The 25,570-nt window shown below is 36.0% G+C and overlaps 1 protein-coding gene across 3 annotated transcripts in view; it reads right to left on the bottom strand.

Annotated features, from left to right (window-relative positions):
* The window catches only part of ZDHHC17 (zinc finger DHHC-type palmitoyltransferase 17), an 89,697-nt gene that overhangs the window by 39,593 nt on the left and 24,534 nt on the right, over positions 1-25,570 (bottom strand). The window contains exons 2-5 of one of the 3 annotated variants that reach the window (XM_050749295.1): positions 16,915-17,018; positions 9,134-9,256; positions 5,317-5,394; positions 4,581-4,725 (exon numbers count right to left, since the gene is read on the bottom strand). In XM_050749295.1, the coding sequence (XP_050605252.1) occupies positions 4,581-4,725; positions 5,317-5,394; positions 9,134-9,256; positions 16,915-17,018 (450 nt within the window). Of the gene's footprint in view, positions 1-4,565; positions 4,726-5,316; positions 5,395-9,133; positions 9,257-16,914; positions 17,019-25,570 lie in introns of all 3 variants that reach the window. The other 2 variants (XM_050749294.1, XM_050749296.1) reach the window with 2 other exon arrangements.

The raw sequence follows: 25,570 nt of genomic DNA, 5'->3' as shown, positions 1-25,570 counted from the left end.
TTTCCTATTCTTTCCTCTCAAGAGATCTATTGTAATTCTGATTAATATAAACATTTAATACTTGATATGTATTATTACAAATATGCATAAATACTATTCCCAGTCAAACCATGTAATAAACCACTATTTTTCCTCTTCTACTCAATTTTTTGCTTTCCCTGGCACCATCTTTTCCCCACTCTTGCTTAGTCTTTAGCAAATTATAACTAAAACTTCCACCCATTAAACCAAAACTCTTTCCTAGTTATCTAATTCTCCTTGTGCAAGACTTTCTGATGTACCAGGGACTCTTATCAGTTTCAGTGCTCTGAAACTACCTTTCCTAACCCACTCCATTCTGAACTGATTATCCTCTATGCCTGAAACATCTGTCTCATTAACCTGGAATACTTTGAAAATAAAAATTATCTCAAATCAATCTTTATATTCTCAGTGTCCAGCAGAGTAGATGATCAAAAACCATTTATTAAAGGAAAAGACATGCTTATCTATCTACTTTTCTAGGCTTGGCTTTAGAATAAGACATGGTTTTGAATTCCTAGCTCCATCACATGCTATGAGATTGTAGGCTAAATTACTTTAATTCTTAGTCTTAGCTTCCTCATTAAAAAATGTGAAATACAAATAACTTCATAAGATTTCTGTGAAGATTAAATAATGTGTGCAAAGTATCTAGTCAACAGCCAAGAATATAATGGATATTCAATAAATATTAAGTTTCTTCTTCCCTACCCCATCTCCCATTCCTGAATTATATTAAGTAAGCAGTTCTAATCCAAGTTGTATTACCTAATTTACCAATCAGTAGAGAGAGGAGACAGTTACAGTAAGCACAATGTAAAACACTATCTCTATGCAGCAGTTCTCTGTGAGCCACTGTTAGCGATGGGAATATGTCTCAAATGTGAATATTATCCAAGCATATTGAAGAAAAAAAAATCTGAGAACCACTACATTAGATAAGTAAAGCACTTCCTTGGATGTCATTAGCTTTAGTCACTCACCATGCATACTGTAACAGAATGTTATGCCTTATCCATTACAAATCCATTTCTGGATTTACTTTAATAGTGTTGTCAGGAATATCTTCTGCAACCTCACTCAACATTTCCAATATGCAAGTTCATTTTTTAAAATAATCCTGTGACTTAAAAAAAGTTTTCTGAAGAAACAACAAACTTCCTTATTTCTTATATGAGAGGTAACTATTGTGACTTCTTTTACTCCTAATTTCCGTAGTTTGAAGAAAGCTCAACCAAATTTCAGGTCTGATTAAAGCAAGCATGTAAATTCTTATGTTTAAGTTTCTTCTTCTTCTTAGTTGTCTTTTCATATCCTTTTTAAAAACTGATAGTATTAAAAATATCAATAAATAAAAAAATGTAAAATCATGGCACATCTCTAGAGTACTAAAAGAAAAATGAAATTCAACCTTTTCTCTCTTTGGGTCGGGATTTAAAACTTGGTACTTCTTTTCCAAGTTCAGCCTGGACGTATGGGTATTCTCTATTAGGAAGAATTAACAAGCCCAGATCAAAAGCTTATGGGAATTCCATGATCAACAGGGCTCCATAACTTAGCATTCCCCTTTTTCTCCTGAAAATCATCCAAAAGAATTGGTAGTGAGCACTAAATATATTTAACAATATAACTAAAACAAAACAATTGTGAAGAATAGAATGACAAAACTGAATGAAAATGTTATATACCCTAACAATGTAAAATTGATATAATTAACAAAAAAATGGGAAAATGGAAAAAGGTTGAAATGAAAATATGCTGAGAGCCTCATCTATAGTAGCCATGAATCAAAGAAAATTATCTAAAGCTGAAAAATCAAGTAATAGAAATGTAGTAAAAATTTATCAGAACATAGTTAACATTAAGAAAAACAATATTATTGACTAAAGTTGGTAAAAGAGAAATGGAAGAAGAAATAAAAATATGCTAATTTTATTACTGCTTATAATTAGGAACTACGTAATCAGAACTAATAAAATTTGAGCAACCATCTGACTGAAGAGAGAGAGAGAAACTGTGTGACTATCTGAGGAAAGAATATACCAGCAGAAGAAACAGCAAGCAAAAGGCCCTCAGACAACATCAGGTCAGAGTTGCTGAAAAAGTAGCAAAAAAACTAGTGCAGTTAAAGCACAGTGATGACAGGGAGATGGCAGAAGTGGAGCTCAAGAGGTATCCAGGGGCTAAACTGCACAGTGCTCTAGCACAGAGAAAAACTTTGGGCCCTTACAGTATGATGCAATGCACACTGGAAGAGTGTCTTTTACAATATATTAGTGTATACATGTTGAATATCCTTTATCTAAAATGCTTGGTACCAGAAGTGTTTGAATATGTGTTTTTTTTCATATGTTGAAATATTTGCATATATATATTAAAATATTGAGAATGGGACAAAAGTCTAAATGTGAAATTCATTCATCTTTCATATACACCTTATACACACAGCCTGAAGGCAATTTTATTCAATATTTTAAATAACTGTACATGAAACGGTGTGTGTACAATGAACTATCAGAAAACAAAGGTGTCAGGGGTGGAATTTTCCACTTGTGGCATCATGTTGGCACTCAAAACGTTTTGGATTTCGAAACATTCTGGATTTTCAGATTACAGATGTTTAATCTGTACATGGAGTAAAATCTCAGAAAATATACACTACATTATTAAAGGAAGTAACCTCAGAGAGATGGCCAAGGGGAGAGGTGAGATTTCATTTTCTAAGTCATATTCTATTATGCTTGAATATTTCATAATAAACATGTATTATCTTTGTGTGCATAAAAAAAATTTACTCATGAAAACAAAACTATTTCTCAGACATTTATCATCATCATCATCATCATCATCATGCATTTTTTTGTACCAAAAGCACTGTGACAGGTAGAAATCCTGCCCTCTGAGAATTTTATAGCCTATCTACTATATTAGAGGTTACACAGATTAATGAAATCATCCAAACTCTAAGCTAAAAAAAAGACCATGAAGACTCAAAAATGTACACTACCTCTCTTTCCCAGTTAAAAACTGAAAGAAAAAAGTGAACGTGTAGATTTATTCTGCAATATGGAAGGCCACTAAAGACCCTGTGAGTGTGCTACAGCACCATTTACTGCTTCAACCTTTGTTCTAGAAAAAACTGCAGAATAACAAGAATAACCTCCTATAGCAGTTGCTCTCCAGAGATGGCCTCCCATAAACCTGGCCTCTTGGTATTCACTTCCTTGTGTGGTCCCTTCCCGCCATGATTATGGCCCTGTTAACTCACTTTAACTGACAGAACAAAGAAAAACCATTGCTGTGTCAGTTCAAGACCTAAGACTTAAAAAGGCAAAACAGCTTCTACTTTTGTTCTTTTGGGAGCTCTAAGCCAATATGTAAGAAGTCTAGTTTCTCTGCTGGAAAGACCACATGGACTGGTATTGAAAAGTAGAAGTTCTGACACTACATAGAGAAAGAAAAAGGTCTTGCTGCCCCAGCCTCCCAGTTAAGCAGTTTGTAGCCATTCCTATCAAGTCACAAGATATGTGAGTCAATCTTCCAGCTCAGTCAAGTCCCCAGACAACTCTGGCCACCAGTCATTTCACCAGCCAAGGAGAAAAATCATTCAGTCAAGCCCACAAAATTGTGAGACGTATTAATTGGTTGGTATGGTTCTTAAGCCATTAGATTTTGGGAGTAGTTTTTTAACACAGCAATAGACAATAACTCCCCTCCCCTTCCAGCAATTAACTTAATCAGTCTATGCCTCTTTTCCTAAACTATAACGCACAACACAACTGCCACTGCTTAAGACTGCCAACAACGAATACTATAAAGCCTTCATTAAAAGAAATAGTATTCAAATTCTAAATCCACATATAATTTTAAATTAACAATAAATACATGTTGATAGCAACAAATTAAATACATCTATCTTAGTAATTCTTGTGATGAGATCCTTACTTATAAAACTAATGTTCAAATATAACCAGAAAAAACACATGAAAGAAAAACTGAGTGACATTACTTTTAACAAAATACATTTATTACAAAAACATGATTATATAAACTGGTAATATTTAATGTGATTATGGTCACTGCACATTCAAGAAAAATCAGGAACAACCACTTAAAATATGTTTTTCTGACAAGCAGCAGCATTATCTTATACAACAGAAACTGATTTTTAAAAATGTATCCCTCTCAAAAGATATTTAATATAGAAAATAACCAATAAATAAGTTCAAAAAAGTTTAGATGAATTCACATGATATATTCAAAATACATAAAGAAAAAATAGATACTTATATTTTCTCTCTTAATTTCTGAGCTTTATTTCCATCACTCTTGGAAATAAAAAACCCAACTTAATCATTATCTGGTTCATGATTTTAATGCTGACTTTTATGTTAGGTACATTAAATATCTCCATATCAAACTAACTATATTTATGTTCTTCATTCATCAGAAAGTGCTATTTAAATATCAACAGGTTGTTACATATGCAACACCAATAATATTAGGCATTTAAACTATGAAGAATATCTGATTAAAATCCATACCGAGATTTTTTTTACCTGTCCTTTTGCTATGAGATAAGCAACAATTGAGGTATGTCCAAACTGAGCAGCCAGATGAATACAGCTACATCCTTCTCCATCAATTAATGAAGGATCTGCACCATATTTCATTAGTTGCACAACCATGGATAGATGGCCTTGTCTAAAACATAAAAGAATAAATACTTAGATATATAAAGTTATTTAAAACAGGATCCTCTGGAAAGAGCTTTTTTAAATAAGGTATGGTGGGAAGATTACATATGTATTTTGAAAAGTTATTTTAAAATAGATACATGTCAAAACACATTTAGGATTTTATGGTTCTTAAAAGTCTTAACTAGATTAACAGTCTGGAAATGCATGGAGGTACTCATAACTTATTTAACATATAGTAAATAATTACTATATTCTATTATGTTCATTCTAATAGTATCTCAATCATTCCAAGAAATGAGCTAATTCTTTCATTGTAAATATATATATGCTGCAAAACTATTACATTTAGAAAGCCAAAGTTTAACCCGATCTTATAACTAACTGAATTAATATCACCATGGCCAGGGAAACTTTGGACAATAAACTTTTGCTTCTTTATAGGTAATATTTCACAATAAAACATTAGCATATAAATGATATTAACTAATGGCATAATAAGCTCTCCTATTCATTTTAGTATATCATTTTTTTAAAGTTGTTCATTTGTATATTAATAAAAGAACCAAAGGAAAAAAATCCAGAAGCAACTTTAAACCTTGTGGCCCAGTGCAATGGAGTTGAATTCAGGTCTCCTCCAAGTTGATCCACAATAGCACCTTTCGAAATATAGTATCTATAAGACAAAATTTATAATAATTTAAATAACTTTCATTTTCAATTTTAAGAAATTATGTGAAAAATAAGTAAATATATGTTTTCCATTTCAGATATCATGCTAGTTTGAACCTTTGAAAATAAATAATCTTTTGTGGTTGTGTAAAAAACATATTTAGCAGAATTTTATGTCAAATACATCATTTTATTTTGTTCCAGAATAAGGAAAAGAAAAATAACTTTTAAGTTATAAAAAAAAAAAGAATAAAAATGCCAAAAAAAAAAAATCACATAAAAAAGAAGGTACTCAAAGAACTACAAAGATTTGACTAGTAGCATATAGAAAATTGAAATTTAGAATAGTTGCAGAATAGGCAAGACATGGTCTACCTTGGGTAGCTCAGCTTTTTAAGCCTAACCTCCCTTAAGATTACTGTAAATTAAATCAAACAATATACATATAACATAAAGGTTCTTTACTATGCCTTATTTCTTGTGCCTTTAAAGCCATGTTGCTTGAAAAAGAAATAGCAACTTTAAAATTAGATTAGTAAGCTTAATATTAACAGCATAATATCTTTTTTTTGAGAGAGAAAGAGAGATAGCATCTCATTATGTTGCCCAGGCAGGTCTCAAACTCCTGGACTCTAACAATCCTCCTACTTTGGACTCCCAAAGTGCTGGGATTACAGGAGTGAGCAGCCGCACCCTGCTGTCATAACATCTTGATAACTTCTGAAGTGCACAAGATCTAGCTGTTCATTACAATGCTTTCTTTGGGAATAATCAATGGAATAAATCCTGAATATAAATGATTCTAAGGCATATGATATCAAATACTTGACATATGTATACTCTTAAACTGTTCCAAGTGATTATTGCTCTTGATCAGTAATGCATTTACTCTTAATGTACATAGCTTTTAACCTGTGATTATTCATGCAACACATTATTCATGTGTTTAATTCAGAAATTTGTGGCTGCAAATAAATATTTGTTTAATTGGTGCTTTTAAAGCATTATGCAATGAAGGGCCCAATTCCACTCTATCATGCAAAATGGTTCAAAGTAACCTAACAAAGTATTTCCAGAATATTAAACTATTAATAATGCAAACATTTAATTATTCCTGAATCCATTTTTAAGGTACTTGGTACATTATATAATGCTGAAAATGTTCTTTGAGAATGGGTAGGCTAGAACCCAAAGAGAAGTAAAGCTCAGCCAAAATAACCACTCTCATAGGAAATGATATTTTATTAAAAATAATAACTGGAATTTTTCTAAAGCAATTTCATCCCCTTCTCTATAGTCAACTGTTCATGAGATTCATTTTTACTGATATATGGCAGAATTTAAATCATCACTAGGTCTACGTCAATAAGCAATTTCCAAACTGATTCTAAAGCACAATTTTTTTTTCCACAAGAGGGAACTTTTCTGCATCCTAAAAAAAGAACAATTTCTATTACTTTTCATTGTAAACTTCTCAGTATTATATTTATATAACATGTTATTTCTTGTAGCTATAAGACCCTAGCTCAACACTACAAAATGCTGAGATTGCACAACTCTTAATTTTAATCTTGAGCCTCTTTGCTCAATATATTAAGAAGGTTTTATCAAACAATGTTCTGACGGGTACTAATGATCCTAGGTTTTCAGAAGGGACCATCAATGAACAACTGATACCAACAAATATTTGAAAGATAAAACCCAAATAGCTTAAACCTCAAACATCTCTAGAGGGTACACTGATGAAAAGCAAGCCAGAATATTACAAAACCTGGACAGGCAAAGGAATCAGACACAATTGTTACCTCCAAAGAAAGCAGTAAGTACCTGGGCTGTAAACAGAAATAACGGTTGAAAGTCAATAAATACGCCGCAGAAAAATTGTGTTTTCTAGCATATATTCCCACTGAAAGTCAGTAGTTACTCAGCATCACAAATAAGTGTTTTACTGACATGGAAGCAATCATGCAGCTGACAGTGCTCGAACGCTTTCTTTGTACACCATAATGTTAAATCTTAAGATGTTGCTACTCAAGTTTAGAATTATAGTTAAAATTCAAACTCTTCGAGTCCAGATTCATTCTTGTGTCCCTAAACTTCATTATATGATGGCAATTTCTGACTTCAGTGTCAGTCCCATGTTGATTTTAACATGCAACCATTCAGCATTTGCCAAGAGGTATGTTTAGTGCACCTTTACCATCAAACTTTGACACTCAAGAAGTAAATTAGAGAACAGCAAGACACTGCACTGAAAATGCAGCAATTCAGGGTGAATTCTTTTACCTGCCATTAATATTCTATTTGTCTCTACACTCTGTGTGTTGCACTTAACTGAACATCTCAAGTAGTTCATTTAGTTCATTTTAGACTTGTGTTATCTGGGCACGGAAGCTCATGCCTGTAATTTCAGCATTTTGGGAGGCCAGGGTAGTTGAACTGCCTGTGCGCAGGAGTTTGAGACCAGCCTGGGCAACATGGCAAAACCCCATATCTACCAAAAATACAAAAAATTAGGGCCAGGCACAGTGGCTCACGCCTGTAATCCCAGCACTTTGGGAGGCCAAGGCGGGTGGATCACGTGAGGGTGGGAGTTCGAGACCAGCCTGACGAACATGGAGAAACCCCGTCTCTACTAAAAATCCAAAAATAATTAGCTGGGTGTGGTGGCACATGCCTATATTTATACAGGTGCATGCCTATATTTCATTTTCATTTCAACCCTCTGGTCCTTGAATCACTCTAGAAGTCATTTACTATTGGCACATGCCTATAATCCTAACTACTCGGGAGGCTGAGGGAGGAGAATTGCTTGAACCTGGGATGCAGAGGTTGCGGTGAGCCAAGATCAAGCCATTGCACTCCAGCCTGGGCAGCAAGAACAAAACCCCATCTCAAAAAAAAAAAAAATATGACTTGGGCGTGGTGGTGTTCGCCTGTGGTCCAACCTACTCGGGAGTATGAAGTGGGAGGATCGCTTGGAGCATGGGAGGTGAGGTTGCAGTGTGCCAAGATTGTACCACTACACTCGAACCTGAGTGAGAGAGTAAGCACCCATCTCAACAATAACAACAAAAATTCATGTCTTTCTGTAAATATGTTGTGTCCATAGAGTCAAAAGACTGCTAAACAAGATTTGCTAAGATTTCCTATCATCTTGACTCTTAGATCTAACTACTTCTTATTAATACAAAACAAGCATTAACAGTAATGGATAAAAATCATTTTACACTTGCTATGCAAGTATTCATCACTTATGCTGTTGTGAACAGTTAAATCAGATTATTATTACCTATTATCATTTCAACTTTCTTTCCTTTTGCTGTTTTCTCCACGGAATCCACATTCGGAATGTGAACACCAAGTTAGGACTGCCTGAGTTCAGGTCCTGACTCCAATCTTTATTAGCTTGGGTCACTGGGTAGTATATTTTAACTGTCTGTGCTTCAGTTTCGCCAGCAGTAGGACAGTAACAATTGTTAAATTTCATATGGGGTTATATTAAGAATTAAGAACTAAAGAAAACACATATGGAAAAGTACTCAGTACAGTACTTGGTTAATATAAGCATTCAATATAAGTTAAAAGCAATTTTTCTTTTTCAGAAAAACAAGGTACACAGAATCTATATTCTAAAAGCCATGAATTTTAGAAAGTTATTAGTTTTTACAACAATTACTTCCATTAATTTTATAACCATAAAAAGTTAAGTTTTAATAATTAAAAACAGAGAAAATACATACTTGACTAAATCTATTCTGTTATTGATGGCGGCCCAATGGAGGAGTGTAACATTTTCTTTGTCCGGTTGCCGTACATCATAACCTGCTTCCACCAATTCTCGACAGCGTTCATATATTCCATATCTAGAAAAGAAAGAAAACATGGCATTATTATTTAACAAGAAATGTAAAGCTAAAAATAACATTTTGAGACAAAAATAATTCCTCATTTTGATACTAGGAATTAAAATGTATTTCTCAACATAGAATATTACTTTTAAAATGTCAATATTCCAAAAGCTTTTACTAATCCATTTTACAGTTCTAAAATGTCTCACTTATAAGACTGTAAAATCTCACTATACAGAAGAAAAAAGTACACCAGAAATAAAATTTCAATCGGTAGCTTTTTTTTTATTATTTTATTACCATTTATCCCACCAAACTCTTAAGGCAGACTGTAAAAAATACACACAAATTTAAAAATATTAAATATATAAAAATCAGTAACAAGATGCATATAAATGATTCAGAAGAATATCAAGAAGAAAGGATGTTATACAAGCCCCAGTGTGAGAAACACGCGCAACCGTCCAAACCCAAAGAATGGCCTAAGAGGCACGAAGAATGGCGAAAGTGAGACTTAACAGCAGTCTTACAATAACAGGTGTCTGGCAGGCAGGCACACCCAGGGCAGCTACAGCAGGCAATTTATCTCCTAGCACACAAGTCTTTCCCCTAGTTCCTCACTGGTCGAGTACTATGGGGTTAAAATCCTCCCAGATGTTGCCTAAGTTCTATTATCCCCCTTACCCCGTCATTTTCCATGCTTAAGTTTTGATTTCACAATAATGAAGCTTTCTTCCCTTTTATGGGCTGACCCCTCCTCTACATTCTGTTAACTTATTGTGACCTACTAGGTGCATGAGCCATGTAATTTGTTACTTCGCAGGCTGGGGGCCAGTGCTCAGATTTATCATGCCTTGAAAATGGACCATTTAAAATGTTTTCTCACAAAGTCCCTTCTCTTTTCTACTTAATTCTTTTGGGTTAATTTTCATTTGAACCCTTCTGGTCCGTGAATCACTCTAGAAGTCATTTACTATCTTCCTCATAGGAGAGAGTGTCTAATTTGGTTTTTAATAGTAGCAGGTTATTTTGCTGGTAAGTCACGGGCATTTATTAATAGCTGTTTCAATTAATCTCTATGCTAGTCCCCTCACACAAAGAATAACACAACATCCCACTGCTGTTAAGACTTCTGTCACAATTGAGAGAGGTAAGGACTGAAGCTACCATGCCTTTCCATTTTCCACACCTATCTTCTAGCCAACTTGTAAATGGGTCATCAATTCCAGCATTCTCTGCCAGCTCGTTGGCTAGAGATGTTAAACCTTGTAAAGCTTTTGTGATGATCCCATCTGGGGCATTATTGTTGGGAATAAAAGTACATTTCCCACCCAGCATCACACATATACTCTTTTTTCTGCTAGTATCATGACTAGTGCAAGCCGGTTTTTCCAGGCCATTCAGCTGGTGGTATCTAACTAGCTAGTCACCCCTTTGAGGGCATCCCAAGTATAATTGATGAATCTGTTGATTATAATAGATGGAGTTAATCCAATTCACATTCTTACCTATAGCTGACCACCAGAAGACTGCTGATTCAAACCCAGCAGCTATTTGGTTTCGGGCCTTAAATTCATTATGCAACCCCTAAGGACTCCTATCAAGTCGACATACATATAGTGGGATTTAAAAGAATTTCTCAAATCTCTCCAGTTTTGGTGGCCATCTGTATTTTTGGGTATCTTATGGAATGCCAGGGTGAAGGGAATGGCCAATTGGATTAAAGCACAAGTCCCGGTCCAACTGGAAGGTAACAAGTTACAGAGGTTCCTTTTCCCACCATACCACCAGACATCAGCCCAGGCTATATGGAGAGCTGAATAATTACCATTGCCTCATCAGTGACGTTTATGATGTGGGTATAAGTCGAGAATTCTCCCACAGGCTTACTGAACTCTGCCCCTTCCCCAGAGAGGCGAGATGAGTGGTTCATATTGCCTATAAAGAGCAAGGGGATAGCTCTGGGATCTGACCTCTGCAATGCGGGAAAGGACAATGACACTCTGAACAAAATCATCTAAGACAAAGCCTGTTTTATAATAAATATCTCATGTAATTTTTTTATTGAGAAAGGGTCTCACTCTGTCACTGAGGCTGGAGTGCAGTGGTGCAATCATGGCTCCCTGTAATCTCCACTCCCAGGGCTCAAGCAATCCTCCCACTTCAGCCTCCCAAGTAGCTGGGACCACAGGTGTGCACCACCACACTCGGCTCTTTTTTTGTATTTTTAGTAGAGATGCGGTTTCACTATGTTGCTCAGGCTGGTCTTGAACTCCTGGGCTCAACCGATCTGCCCACCTCAGCCTTCCCAAGAGCTGGGATTACAGGTGTGAGCCCCACCGTGCCTGGCCTCATGTAATTTATTGAATACTGCACTGAAAGTGGGAAAAAAAAAAAAAAAAAGAATGGCTGTATGGGTCATACTTGAAGCATGATTTCTACTGAATGTGTACCACTTTTGCACCATTGTATAGCTGAAAAGTCAAATCAATGTAAGCTGGTAGAACCTGTATTCATAAAAAGATAAAATACCTAAAAAGAAACCAGAAAAAATTCTAGAACTAAAACATACAATAACTGAAGTCATTATATGGATTCAAAGACAGAAATGAGACAGAAATGTCTTCAAAGACAGAAGAAAGAGTCAGCAAACATGAAGACAGAGCAATAGCAATTACTATCAAGTGTGAGGAGCTGAAAGAAAAAAGACTGAAGGAAAGTGAAGATAGTCTAAGGGACCTGTGGGACACCATCAAGTAGAACACCACACACATTGTGGAAGTTCCAGAAAAAGAGAGACAGACAGAGAGAAAGGGACAGAGAGAATACTTCAAAAAAATAATAGCTGAAAACTTCCTAAATTTGAATATAAACATCAATGAAGTCAATGTAAAAGGAACTCCAAGACACCCACACTGAAACATATTATAATCAAACTTTTGAAAGACAAAGACAAAGAGAGAATCTTGAAAGGAACAAGAGAGAAGCAACTGGTCACATACAAGGATCCTCAATAAGATTATCAGCAGATTTCTCATCAGAAACTTTGGAGGCCAGAAAGTAACAGGCTGACATATCTAAAGCGCTAAAAGAAAATCAATGCCAATCAAAAATCCTGTATTCAGCAAAACTGTCCTTCAAAAGTGGGGGAGAAACTAAGACATTCCCAAATAATGACTGAGAGAATCTGTTACCACTGGACCTGCCCTGCAAGAAATGATCAAAGGAGACCTGCTGGGTGAAACTAAGGGACACTAAGACAGCAACTCTAAGCCATACAAAAAAATAAAGATCTCAATACAAGTCAATACATGGACAATTATAAAACCTAGCAAGACATAACAATAATTTGTAACTCTACTTTTTTGTTTTCTACATGATTTAAGAGACTATTAATTTAAAAACTATTAAACACTAGTATTATTGTAATTTTGGTCTGTGTGTCTACATATTGTTTCTATATAATTTTAGAGACCAATGCATTTAAAATAATTATTACTTTATGTCTTTTCGAAATACAACGTATACATATGTAGTTCTGTGACATCAACAACTAAAAAGCATATAGATGAGGCTGTAAAGGAGCACAGTTTATTAGGTTATTGGAATTAATCTGTATAAATTCAATAACATAAATTCAAATGAGTGTTATAACTTTAGGATGTTAAGTGTAATATCCATAGTATCTGCAAAGAAAAGTAACTACAGGATATACACAAAAGGAATGAGAAAGAAACTTAAACATTTCACTACAAAAATTGAACTAAACACAAAACATTCAGTAATGTAGGAAATGAGAAGGAAAAAAGCTATATGGCATATAGAAAACAAATGGCGGCCGGGCGCAGAGGTTCGCGCCTGTAATCCCAGCCCTTTGGGAGGCCGAGGCAGGCGGATCACAAGGTCAGGAGTTTGAGACCAGCCTGATCAACATGGTGAAACCCCGTCTCTACTAAAAATACAAAAATTAGCTGGGCATGGTGGTGCATGCCTGTAATTCCAGCTACTTAGGAGGCTGAGGCAGGAGAATTGCTTGAACTCGGAAGGTGGAGATTGCAGTGAGCCAAGATTGCGCCACAGCACGCCAGCCTGGGCGACAAAGCAAGACTCTGTCTCAAAAAAAAAAAAAAAGAAAGAAAACAAATGGCAAAATGACAGAAGTCCCTCTTTATTAGTAATTACTTTAAATGTAAATGGATTAAACTCTCCAACCCAAAGACAGTTTGGCAGAATAGACGGGTAAAACAGACCCAACTATATGCTATCTGCAACAGACACACTTTAGATCCAAAGGCAAATGAGTTGGAAATGAAAGTATGAAAAAAGAAATTCCATGCAAATAGTTACCAGAGCAAGAGTGGCTACACTAATATCAGAAAATAAACTTTAAATCAAGAATGGTTACAAAAGACAAACAAAAACATTACATATCAATAAAAGGTTCAATTCAGCAAGAAGATACAACAATTATAAATTAAAAGCATTGAACATTTACCCTAATAACATAATTAAAATATATGAAGCAAAAATTGACAGAACTGAAGAGAGAAACAGTTTCACAGCAAGAGCTAGAGGCTTTAATACCCCAACTCTCAATAATGGATGCAACAAGTAGACACAAGTAAGGAAACACAGAACTTAAGGAAACCGTGCCCGGCCTGGACTCACATATTTTTAAAACTGAATTGAACTTATGTATCAAAATGTAGTACTGTGCCTCTTCCTCCCACTGTAAATAATTAACAATTTCTAAGCAAATATCAAGTGGAAAAGGGAAGACTACGAACAAAATAAACTACATTCTAAAGACACAAATTTTGGGGTTTTGTTTGTCTAGTTTTTGTTGTTGCTTTCTGTGTAGAAAAATCAAGATTACATGTGTCATTCTAATAAAAACCCACAGGTTGGGCATCTCTAATTCAAAAATCCAAAACATTAAATATTCCAAAATCCTTAACTTTTTGAGCACATGATACCACAGATGACCTCATGTGACAGGTGCATAAAACATAAAAAACATTCTATAAAAGCACCTTCAGGCTATGTGTATATGAAAAATAAATAAACAAGTTTAGACTTGAGTCCCACCCCAAAGATTTTTCATTGTGTATGTGCAAATATTCCGAAATCCTAAAAAATCCAAAATCCAAAACACTTCTGGTACCAAGTACTTTGAATAAGGGATACTCAACCTGTATTTAGATAAGATAATCTATTTAAACCTAAAAACAAACAAACCTACAAAAGAAAACAGAAACACAATCTTTACAGCTGTCACTGGATTTCTCTATGTTGTTGCACTCAAAACCCACGCAAAGGATGAGATCACCTTAGAATCAAATTGTTCAGATCAATCATTTTTAATCTTTTTGGGGATCACAGACCTCTTTAAAAATGTAATGAAAGTCACGGACTCTACCCAGAAACATGCTCCAACACACAAAATTCTGTACATAATTCCAAGGCATTCAGGGAAGTCTGAAGCTCCTCCCAGAGCCCAGGTAAGAATGTTAAGTAATTCACACTTTCTTAGCAAGTTGTAATAAAGGTCACATTATTCTGAGATTTGGTTTGCACTGAGTAGTGTTAAGGTTTCCAGCACTATACAGAATGAATATTAAAGACCAAAAGCACACCAAGTCTTTATACTAGGAAAGAGTTATTTCATAATTTCACAATACAAATAAAAAATATTGTCTGTCTTAGTTGACCTACTGGCATAACAGATCCCAGTTTAAGATTTCTTCTTGAGTGAAACTCCGTCTCTACTAAAAAATACAAAAAACTAGACGGGCGAGGTGGCGGGCGCCTGTAGTCCCAGCTACTCGGGAGGCTGAGGCAGGAGAATGGCGTAAACCCGGGAGGCAGAGCTTGCAGTGAGCTGAGATCCGGCCACTGCACTCCAGCCCGGGCGACAGAGTGAGACTCCGTCTCAAAAAAAAAAAAAAGATTTCTTCTTGAGGAAAATATGCAGATGATCAGAAAGACCAAGAAAAATACACACCCTAAGCAAATATGACTAATAATTCTGTGGGATGCAATGAACTTCAGACAATTCTTTTTTTGCTTGTTTTGTTTTGTTTTGTTTTGAGATGGGGGTCTCACTCTTTCGCCCAGGCTGGAGTGTATTGGCATGACCATATCTCACTGCAGCCTCAAACTCCCAGGCACAAGCAGTCTTCCCACCTCAGCCTTCTGAGTAGCTGGGACCACAGGAGTACGCCATCATGCCTGACATGGTTTGGATCTATGTCCCCACCCAAATCTTATGTTCAATTGTAATCCCCAATGTTGGAGATGGGGCCTGGTGAGAGGTGATTGGATCACAGGGGTGGATCCTTCATGGATGGTTTGGCACCATCCCTTTGGTACTGTTCTTGTGAGAGTTCTCATGAGATCTGGCTGTTCGGAAATGTGCAATACCTCCTCCCCACTCTCTCCCCACTCTCTCTTCCTCCTGCTCCAGCCATGTAAGATGTACCCGCTTCCCCTTCACCTCCCGCCATGATTGTAAAGTTTCCTGAAGACGCCTCAGAAGCAGAAGCCACTATGCTTCCTGTACAGCCTGCAGAGTCATGAGCCAATTAAATCTCTTTTCTTCATAAATTATCCAGTCTCAGTATTTCTTTATAGGAGTGAGAGAACGGACTAATACAATGCCCTATTTTTTTTTTTTTTTTTTTTTAGAGACAGGGTCTCATTCTGTTGCCCAAGCTGGTCTCAAACTCCTGATCTCAAGTGATCTTCCCACACTGGCCTCCCAAAGTGTTAGGATTATAGGCATGAACTTCCACATCTGTCCAATTTCAGACAATTCTTAAAGCTCAAGAACCTATGAACTAGTTTCTCCTCTTTGCAGATGAAAATAACTGTTGTTATTTCAACTTCCATATAATTTGCATTATAAAAAGTCAGATTTATCCTTTTCCTTTCCCTTCCTCAAAGACTGATAATACGGTATTTTGATGATATTTTAGAAAACTCTGTGATATTTTCCTAGGTTAAATAAATAAGTAAATATGACATTAACTACGTCTTATTTCTAATCTGTGTACCTGGTTGCGGGGGCAGAATATTGGATGCACACTAATGTTTTCCATTTAAAGTGCTTTAATTCTAACAAAATTTTCCAATTCACCATAACTAACCTTAATATTCTTAGGGCCTAATAACATACTTCTGGAAAGATCAGCAAGTACCAAAAGCAAACAGACACATTCAATTAACCAATGGGAAATAAACTAAATTTTCTTTTCTTTTTGTTTTTTTTGTGAGACAGAGTTTCACTCTTGTTGCCCAGGCTGGAATGCACAATCTCAGCTCACTGCAACCTCTACCTCCTGAGTTCAAGCGATTCTCCTGCCTCAGCCTCCCAAGTAGCTGGGATTATAGGGCATCCGCCACCATGCCCGGCTAATTTTTATATTTTTAGTAGAAATGGGGTTTCACCATGTTGGTCAGGGTGGTCTCAAACTCCTGACCTCAGGTGATCCACCCTCCTTGTCCTCCCAGAGTGCTGAGATTACAGGTGTGAGCCACCACACCCGGCCCATAAACTAATTTTTTAATTGAGATATACGGATGTTTTTCCCAAGGTAATATGACTGTTATTCAGATTCATATTTCACTTGAAATATACATGCCAAAGAAAACAACTACAACAAAAACCTTACTGTGTAGCCTTGACTATGTCCCATGTGCTGTAATCATCAATATGAGTTTTCCGTCCAAGAGGTTCACCATATCCATGGTTATAATGGCTTTGGGGTTTGATTTCCTGTTAAAAAGAAAATCACACACAGGCAAGAATTGAAAAAAGAGGTACAGAAAATATTTATATATGTTATAGTAGTGCTTTTTGTTGTTTGAGAAATGCTAATTACTGAAATAATTAAGTTTACCTTATTCTAAAGTCTATACTCTTTTATTTACTTATTTATTTTTTTTTTTGAGATGGAGTCTCACTCTGTCGCCCAGGCTGGAGTGCAGTAATGCAATCTCAGTTCACTACAACCTCCGCCTCCCGGGTTCAAGCGATTCTCTTGCCTCAGTCTCCTCAGTAGCTGAGACTACAGGCGTGTGCCACCACACCCGGCTAAATTTTTGTATTTTTAGTTGAGACAGGGTTTCACCACGTTAGCCAGGATGGTGTGGATCTCCTGACCTCGTGATCCGCCCGCCTCAGCCTCCCAAAGAGCTGAGATTACAGGCAGGAGCCACCGTGTGTGTGTGGCCAAGTCTACGCTCTTTGGGGAAAAAGCTTGTTCAAAGAGATCTACCCATTTTACACATTCTCAAGCTAAAAAAATCTGTAAGATCAGAAACAAGTAACAACTTAGCAACTGAGGTTAATCTTCAGCTCCATAGAACTCTCTTACCTCATCATCAAATCAACTCATTCTCTCTGACCAATTTTTCTATTATTCTAGTATGACCCACAGCTCTAACACTCTACTTTTAAAACCTTCATCACATGCACTACTCTATTCCTCAAATAAACTCTAAGGTCCTAAAGGAAGGAACCTATGGATATTGTTTTTCTATTATTCTCAGATACCACCTTTCCTAAAACTCTTTCATGCGCCCAGCTACCATTAAATGATTAAGGAACGGAGCAGTGCTGATAAAAGTAAATCTGCTTGAATAGGCCTAAAAATGTCAATATCCTTTTAAAAAGGTTTTATATAAAAATCTATACATGTAAGATTTAATTTACATAAAAATGTATGACAGTTTCAAAGAATATTACATCCATTCAAAGCTTACATGCTGTAATTTTCTATCAAAAATACAAAATTTGCTATATACAGTAAATTTCCCCAATATAACATAGCACAAAAATACAATTGTTTCTTTTATATAAAAACAGAAAAACTGAGTTTGTTCAGCTCCAATAACATCTGTTGAAACTGCTGTGTTTCTGATATTTTTCACAAACATATGTGTAAATATAAATAAAAGGAAAAATCATAAAATATTTGGAAAGAAATCCTTAGAACACTACATGCTCTCTCGCCTCTGATAAACCACCTTCCACTGATACTTAATCATACAAAGTTAAGAGTATTTTACTAGAGGAAAAAGCTATTTAGCTTACTCTAGCCATTCAAATAGTGTGGGAAGTTCTAAAACTCATTCGTTTGAACCATAAATTTAGAAGACTATCAATCTGAATATTTTCAATGAAAAGGAATTTAAAAGTTTCACACAAATTCTGCTTAGCATATAATCTTTCAGCAAGTAAATGCTTAGTTCCTTATCAAAATGCTATAGCCAATGTTAAAATACCTCAGGAATAATTATATATCCACATTAGTAGAAGAAAGGAAATATACATCATTCTTAAGCCAAGATTCACAATATACTGCAGATAGTTCACTAGATGATTTTTTAAGAGGTTATTCTCAAACTCCATTAAAATAGAATAGCTTAAGTAGGCTTAGTATTTTGAGTACATACAATGTTCTGAATAACTAACAAAGCAAGCCAATACATAAGACCTATCCATTTAATTTCTTTAAATCTCTTCTATTTAATTTATCCACAGAATTCCAGTTTTCAATCTGTCTATGCTCTATATTCAGTGGGGTAAAGAAAAATACTTCTAAGCCAGTAAGACTTTCTTATTTCTAAATTTTCTTTTCTGATTCTAGTCTCTCCAACCACAGGGAAAATAATTTTTTTAACCTTCTACTTTGACATCTATATGGCTGTAAGATACCTGAAAAAGAATAAAAACTTCATCACAGCTTTCAGGGAGAATGGAATAATATAACCAACAAAACATGTATTGAGAGCCTGTTATACATAAAGCTCTCTACAATGAACACCGGGACCCCACCAAGGATAGGGTAAGACATGTGCAATGTTAAAGAGAGTGTCAAAAAACTCAGTAATCAAGATCAACAACAAAAACAACAACATTTTAATGGAATATTTTTAAAACAAAACCAATGCAACACACACACACACACACACACACACACGAACCAAACATCAACATTTTAAAACAGAGACAGCATCAGAATCACTAACTCTTCCTTTTGCACCAGGCTCCACTATGGCTCAGAGCATCACTGTGCATGTATACAGAATATAGCCTGTCATCCTGAAGGACTTCCAATCCAGAATGGAAAGACAAAGTAGGGAAGAAAAATAAGTCAAATATTATAAGCAAGAGCCTTCCAATAATAAGTAAAAACACAGATGAGGACAACATAATATCCAAAAGGTAATAACATAACTTGAGACAACTTTGAATTTGAAAATGTGCTACGGCAAAATGCTATTCTTTTTTACTATGGACAAATGCATTGCTTTGACATACAAATAATATTAATAGAATAAAAATAAGTATCTTTCTGAGGATTACTATCATAAAGTTTTCAAGTTAACTTTAATTTTATTATCATGCCCAGAGACCTCACTTACTGTACATAATGATTACATTGTATTCTCAGTTTCACTGACATTGCCAAATGTGAGCTTACAAATGTTACTGGAAATTAGACTTTTTTTCCAGTAACATATTAAAATTAACCAATATCAGTATCTGCTTTGTGCCACCTATAAGGTTGTTTTTATTTCTTTAGTAAAAGGTATCTGATTTTTTAAAAGATGCCTTTAACTAAACATATCTCGAATAATTCTAGAGCGGCAGAGCTATACTCACTGAAGAAAAGGTGTATAAGAAAATCTCCAACCTGCTGTATTACCAAATTTTGTAATAAAGAACTTTGTTTCTCACTTTTAAACAGACTGGATACTGGTTTATCTCTAGGACTAGTACCTTGTCAATGTGACAAATGACAACACTCTATCAAGATAACCACAACTATCAATAGGCCTAGGTGTAACAGTTCTAATTTAAAAACATATTTTTAATATGTTCATATAAATAAGCATATCTAACAAATGTAGATAATAATTTTAAGTTAAAAATTTGCTATTATATATTAAATATATTTTCAACATACAAATATTTAGTTAATTCAATTCTTTAAAATCCTGTACTTTTTCCTCAATGTTAATGGAAACCAAGAAGCAGTTTAATTGCTATCTCTACCAAGAAAAGCAAGATTAATTTTAAAATATATATATGGGTCATTGTAACTTTTAAGAATACAGTAATTCCATCAGAAGCAGCTTCGTATAACAGAAAAAAAATCCTTGACTGAGAGGCTAATGAACTGAAAGTCTGCCACTCCCCTACCTAGGGTACACCTAGCAAGTCAATTAACTGCTATAGGGTACAGATCTCTCCTTTGTAAAAAGGGATGAATAAAATAAGCAAAAAGTTCCTCTGAGGTGCCTCAAGGTAAGAGTGGAAGAGCTCAGAGATTTCACACTCCACACATTCATTCCCTTCTTTTGAGGCAGAGCTTCACTCTGTCACCCAGGCTGGAGTGCAGTGGCATGATGTCAGCTCACTGCAACCTCCGCCTCCCAAGTACAATCGATTCTCCTGCCTCAGCCTCCTGAGTAGCTGAGACTACAGGCGTACACCACCATGCCTGGCTAATTTTTGTATTTTTAGTAGAGACAGGGTTTCACCATGTTGGCCAGGCTGGTCTCAAACTCCTGGCCTCATGTGATCCGCCACTTTGGCCTCCCAAAGTGCTGGAATTACAGACGTGAGCCACTGCACTCAGCCTCATTCCCATCTTAAACAAAGCACTTCGTTATTTGTTTTTAGATACTGGGTATTAAAAACTTTAAGCAAATTAAATTTAGCATAGTTTATCTGGGCAAAGGACAACTCATGAATCTGACAACACTAAACCAGAAGAGGTTCAGAGAGCTCAGCTTCAGAGCATGAGCACAGGGTTTCTACAGGCTGAACCTGGAAGCAAAGCAATTACTTGATTAGCCATACTAGCTATGCATTTGCCTTATTGGATCATGATTCAGTAGAAGGTCCTAAGTTAGAGGTTAGTTGAGGATTTCCAACTGATAAAGTCTCTAGAGAGACTTAAGTTTCATGTCACTGTTTTCATTGAATTGGGTTTGGGTTTGCTTATGTACGACCCCAGGACATGCAGCTTTATACAAGATTTATTCAATTAAAGGTTTAGCTGCTTTCTAAAAAAAAAAGTTCTGAAACTTCTAGATTAGACACTCTCCAAGTTCTAAGGGGAACATACAATGATTTCATATATTTTAAAAAATTATAGCCACTTGGAAGACTCTTAACATTATCTACTTGATAGTCATAAGGCTTTTTGTTTGTTTGTTTTAATAGCCATGGCTTTGAAGAGAACTGGAAGAAGAGAAATTACCTCCAAAATCTGCTACTATAGGTAGCAGACAATAGACAGGAATAGTAGACAGGAATGGGAAGCACTGGGACAAGCTGAGCTGTGATAAAACACTGCGGCTAAGAGAAATCAACATGACGAGACTCGATCTCTAGGCTTTCTCAGGCGCGGTGGCTCACGCCGGTACTCCCAGCACTCTGGGAGGCCGAGGCGGGCGGATCACGAGGTCAAGAGATTGAGACCATCCTGGCTAACATGGTGAAACCCCGTCTCTACTAAAAATACAAAAAAATTAGCCAGGCGTGGTGGCTCGTGCCTGTAGTCCCAGCTACTCTGGAGGCTAAGGCAGGAGAATGGTGTGAACCCGGGAGACGGGGCTTGCAGTCAGCCGAGATCGCGCCACTGCACTGCACTCCAACCTGAGCGACAGAGCGAGACTCCGTCTCAAAAAATAAACAAACAATAAAACAAACAAAAGCAAACATATAAAGCTCCTTTTAAGAAAATTATTTCACTCCAAATTACATTTGCAAAATAAAGGCATTTTGCTACAGCCATAGAAATGGGGGGGGGGGGAATTGGCAACAAAGGAAAACCTAAGGTAGTGATTTCTTCTAAATTATAGGGATATCATAAGGATTTTTAAAGGAATGCTTATTGTTTATAATAAAAAGAGGGCGTAAGCATAAAAATACATAACCAAGTGAACAACAAATGGCAAGAAAAACCAGTTTCCCCTACAAAATCATAAAATAACTCTTCTAAAATGTAATTAGTTAACAGTACCAGCAGATGGCACTATACTCAAGACAGACTCTTACAACCTACCTGAAACACCATGTTTTCTCGGCTTTTATTACTTTTAATTGACACATAATAATTGTACATATTTATGGGATACAGTGTGATATTTCAAAATATGTATACAATGTACAATGACCAAAACAGGATAATCAGCATATCCATCACCTCAAAATTGATCATTTCTTTGTGTTGGGAACATTCAAAATCTGTGCTTCTAAATTTGAAAATATACAATAAATTGTTAATTAGTCACTCTGTAGTACTATAGAACACTAGGACTTATTCCTCCTAACTAGCTGTACTTTTATATCCATTAACCAACCTTTATCCCCCTCCTCCTCTTTCCTGCCTCTAGTAACCACTATTCTACTCTCTACTTCTGAGATTAACTTCTTTAGCTTTCATGTATGGGTGAGAACATAAGGTATTTATCTTTGTGATGAACTGTCTTTCACGAAAGACTGAACAAAACTGATTTAGGAAAACATTTGGGAAAATATTCATCAATCTTAGCTTCCTTAAATAATGGTTTTCACTTCATTTCCTTCTAACATTAATCCTTATCTATACATGTATGTGTAACAATATATGTATTGTATTGTATGTAGTGTATTGTAATGTCTTTCCACGGACATCTGATGAATATTTATTTATTCATTTATTTAGAGATAGATAGAGTCTCGCTCTGTCACCCAGGCTGAAGTGCAGTGGTATTATCTTGGCTCGCTGCAACCTCCACCTCCTGGGTTCAACTGACTCTCCTGCCTCAGTCTCCAGAGTAGCTGGGACTACAGATGAGTGCCACCAAGCTCAGCTAATTTTTGTATTTTTAGTAGAGACGGGGTTTCACCATGTTGGCCAGGCTGGTCTCAAACTCCTGACCTCAAGTGATCCACCCACCTCGGTCTCCCAATGGGATTACAGGTGTGCTCCGCCACACCCAGCCTGACGAACACTTAAGCACATGCCTATATGCATGTGTTTCTCTCCTCTTCCTATCTCTTTACAAATAAGCTTCATTTTGTATAAGAGTTCTAGATTTACAAAAACAATGTCGAGAGTAGTTCTCATATTCCCCACGCTGTTTCCCCTATTATCAACAGCTAACAGTATGATACATTACCTTTAAAGAACCAATATTGATACACTATTATTAACTAAGTCCATACTTCGAGCAGAGTTCATTAGTTTTTGTCTAATGTCCCTTTTGTTCCAGGATCCCATCCAGGATACCACCTTACACGCAGTTCTCATGACTCCCTAGGTTACTCTTGGCTGTGACGCCTCTCAGACTTTCCTTGTTTTTGATGACCTTGACGGTTTTGAGAATAACTAGTCAGGTATTTTGTAGAACGACCCTCAACTGGATTTCTTTGATTTTTTTTTTTCTCATTACTAGACTGAAGTTATGTGTTTTAAGGGGGAACTATTGTTTTTAATCTAACCTTATTTGTTTCAGATTTCTTTCGACACTCCTTTACAATCTTTATTTCCCCAAATGTTTATGTATTTTTACATAGTCTGTAATCATAGTACTCACACCCTTAATATTCTTCCCTTTTATGTTTCTTTATGCCATTACATATAGTTTTTATAAGTACTGCTTTGAACCGTTAGTCACTCTGCATATACCAATATATACCACTGCATATACCAATGTATCAAAATGTTCTGAAACATTTCCCAATTGCTGAACATTTTTAGGTTATTCTTACATGTCCTAACTGAGCTGAGATTGTGTATTTTAGGCATTCTTCTTCTCTGTCTTCCCCTAACATTCTCTTCACCATTAAACTTTAAGCTATGCAGGGTGGGAATCCTATCTTAATCATTTGTGTATGCCCAGTGCTTAGGACAGAGCCTAGCACAAATAATACTGGTCTCCTTAAATGAAAGAATAAATGGATGAATTTTTCCTCACTACTGAAAAATACTTTAACTCATTTAATATTTCTTCATTTTAACTGGGGTAAACTCCTAGAGACGGATTCTTAAATTAAAGGGTATGAGTATTTTTATGGTTCTTAACATGGTATCTAAATTGTTTTGCAAAAGAATTATAATCTGAACAGCAATACGTGATTAACTATTTCTCCATAAACTCACTAGTACTGGGTGTTATTTTTAAATTCTCCACTACTTAAATAGAGTAAGAAAGACTTGCTGGGCACAGTGGCTCATGCCTGTAATCCCAGCACTTTGGGAGGCCAAGGTGGGCAGATCACCTGAGGTCAGGAGCTTGAGACCAGCCTGACCAACATGGAGAAATACCATCTCTACTAAAAATACAAAATTAGCTGGGCGTAGTGGCTCATGTCTGTAATCCCAGCTACTCAGGAGGCTGAGGCAGGAGAATCACTTGAACCCAGGAGGCGGAGGTTGCAGTGAGCAGAGATTGTGCCACTGCACTCTAGCCTGGACAACAAGACCGAAACTCGGTCTCAAAAAAAAAAAAAAAAAAAGGACTTGCAAATGCAACTTTAAATATATTTTCCTATCCTATTTCATCTTTTGGGAATTACCTGTTCATATCTTTTGGTCATTTTATTGTACTTGACTCCTGAAATTTGCTTAATATATTTGAATTAGACTTTTATATATATATATAAGATTAAATATTAATCTTTTTCATACTGATCTAAAGACGTCTGTTCCATGTTTAGAACTGTTCATTTATGCTTTCAATATAATTCAGAGATTATACCCTTTATAGCCACATGTATTAATCTTTTCCTTGTGCTTTTTTGGTTTTCATTTTTATATTTCAATACTGCTACAATTATTAGTGCTATTCATGAAATATTTTCATTTCTCTTCTCAGGCACAAGGTCGAACTGTACACCCTTGGCCCTTTGAAAGGTAAGTGTGCCCAAGTGATGGACCATGTGATCTTAACCAATGGAATATGAATAAAAAGGATCTATTGCTTTCAGAGAACAAGTTTAAGAGCCAATATGCAATTCCCCAGTCTTTCTTTCCAACTGCCAAGGAGACTGGCAATCTTCTCGAGAGTAGAGATAATCACTGGATAGAATAGCTACTATCCAACCCACAATGTATGTGTAGCATAAACTACTAACATTTTTTTAAGGGACAGGGTCTCACCATGTTGTCCAGGCTAGAGTATGGTGGCTATGCACAGACGTGATCATCACCCACTACAGCCTCGAACTCCTGGGCTCAAGCAATCCTCCTGTCTCAGCCTTCTGAGTAGCTGGTACTACAGGTGCACACCACCACGCTCAGCTAAGCCACTGAAATTTAAGGT

Source organism: Macaca thibetana, chromosome 11 (genome assembly GCF_024542745.1).
Source record: "Macaca thibetana thibetana isolate TM-01 chromosome 11, ASM2454274v1, whole genome shotgun sequence".
NCBI classification, from domain to species: domain Eukaryota; kingdom Metazoa; phylum Chordata; class Mammalia; order Primates; family Cercopithecidae; genus Macaca; species Macaca thibetana.
This window is presented reverse-complemented; position numbering and strand designations above follow the sequence as displayed.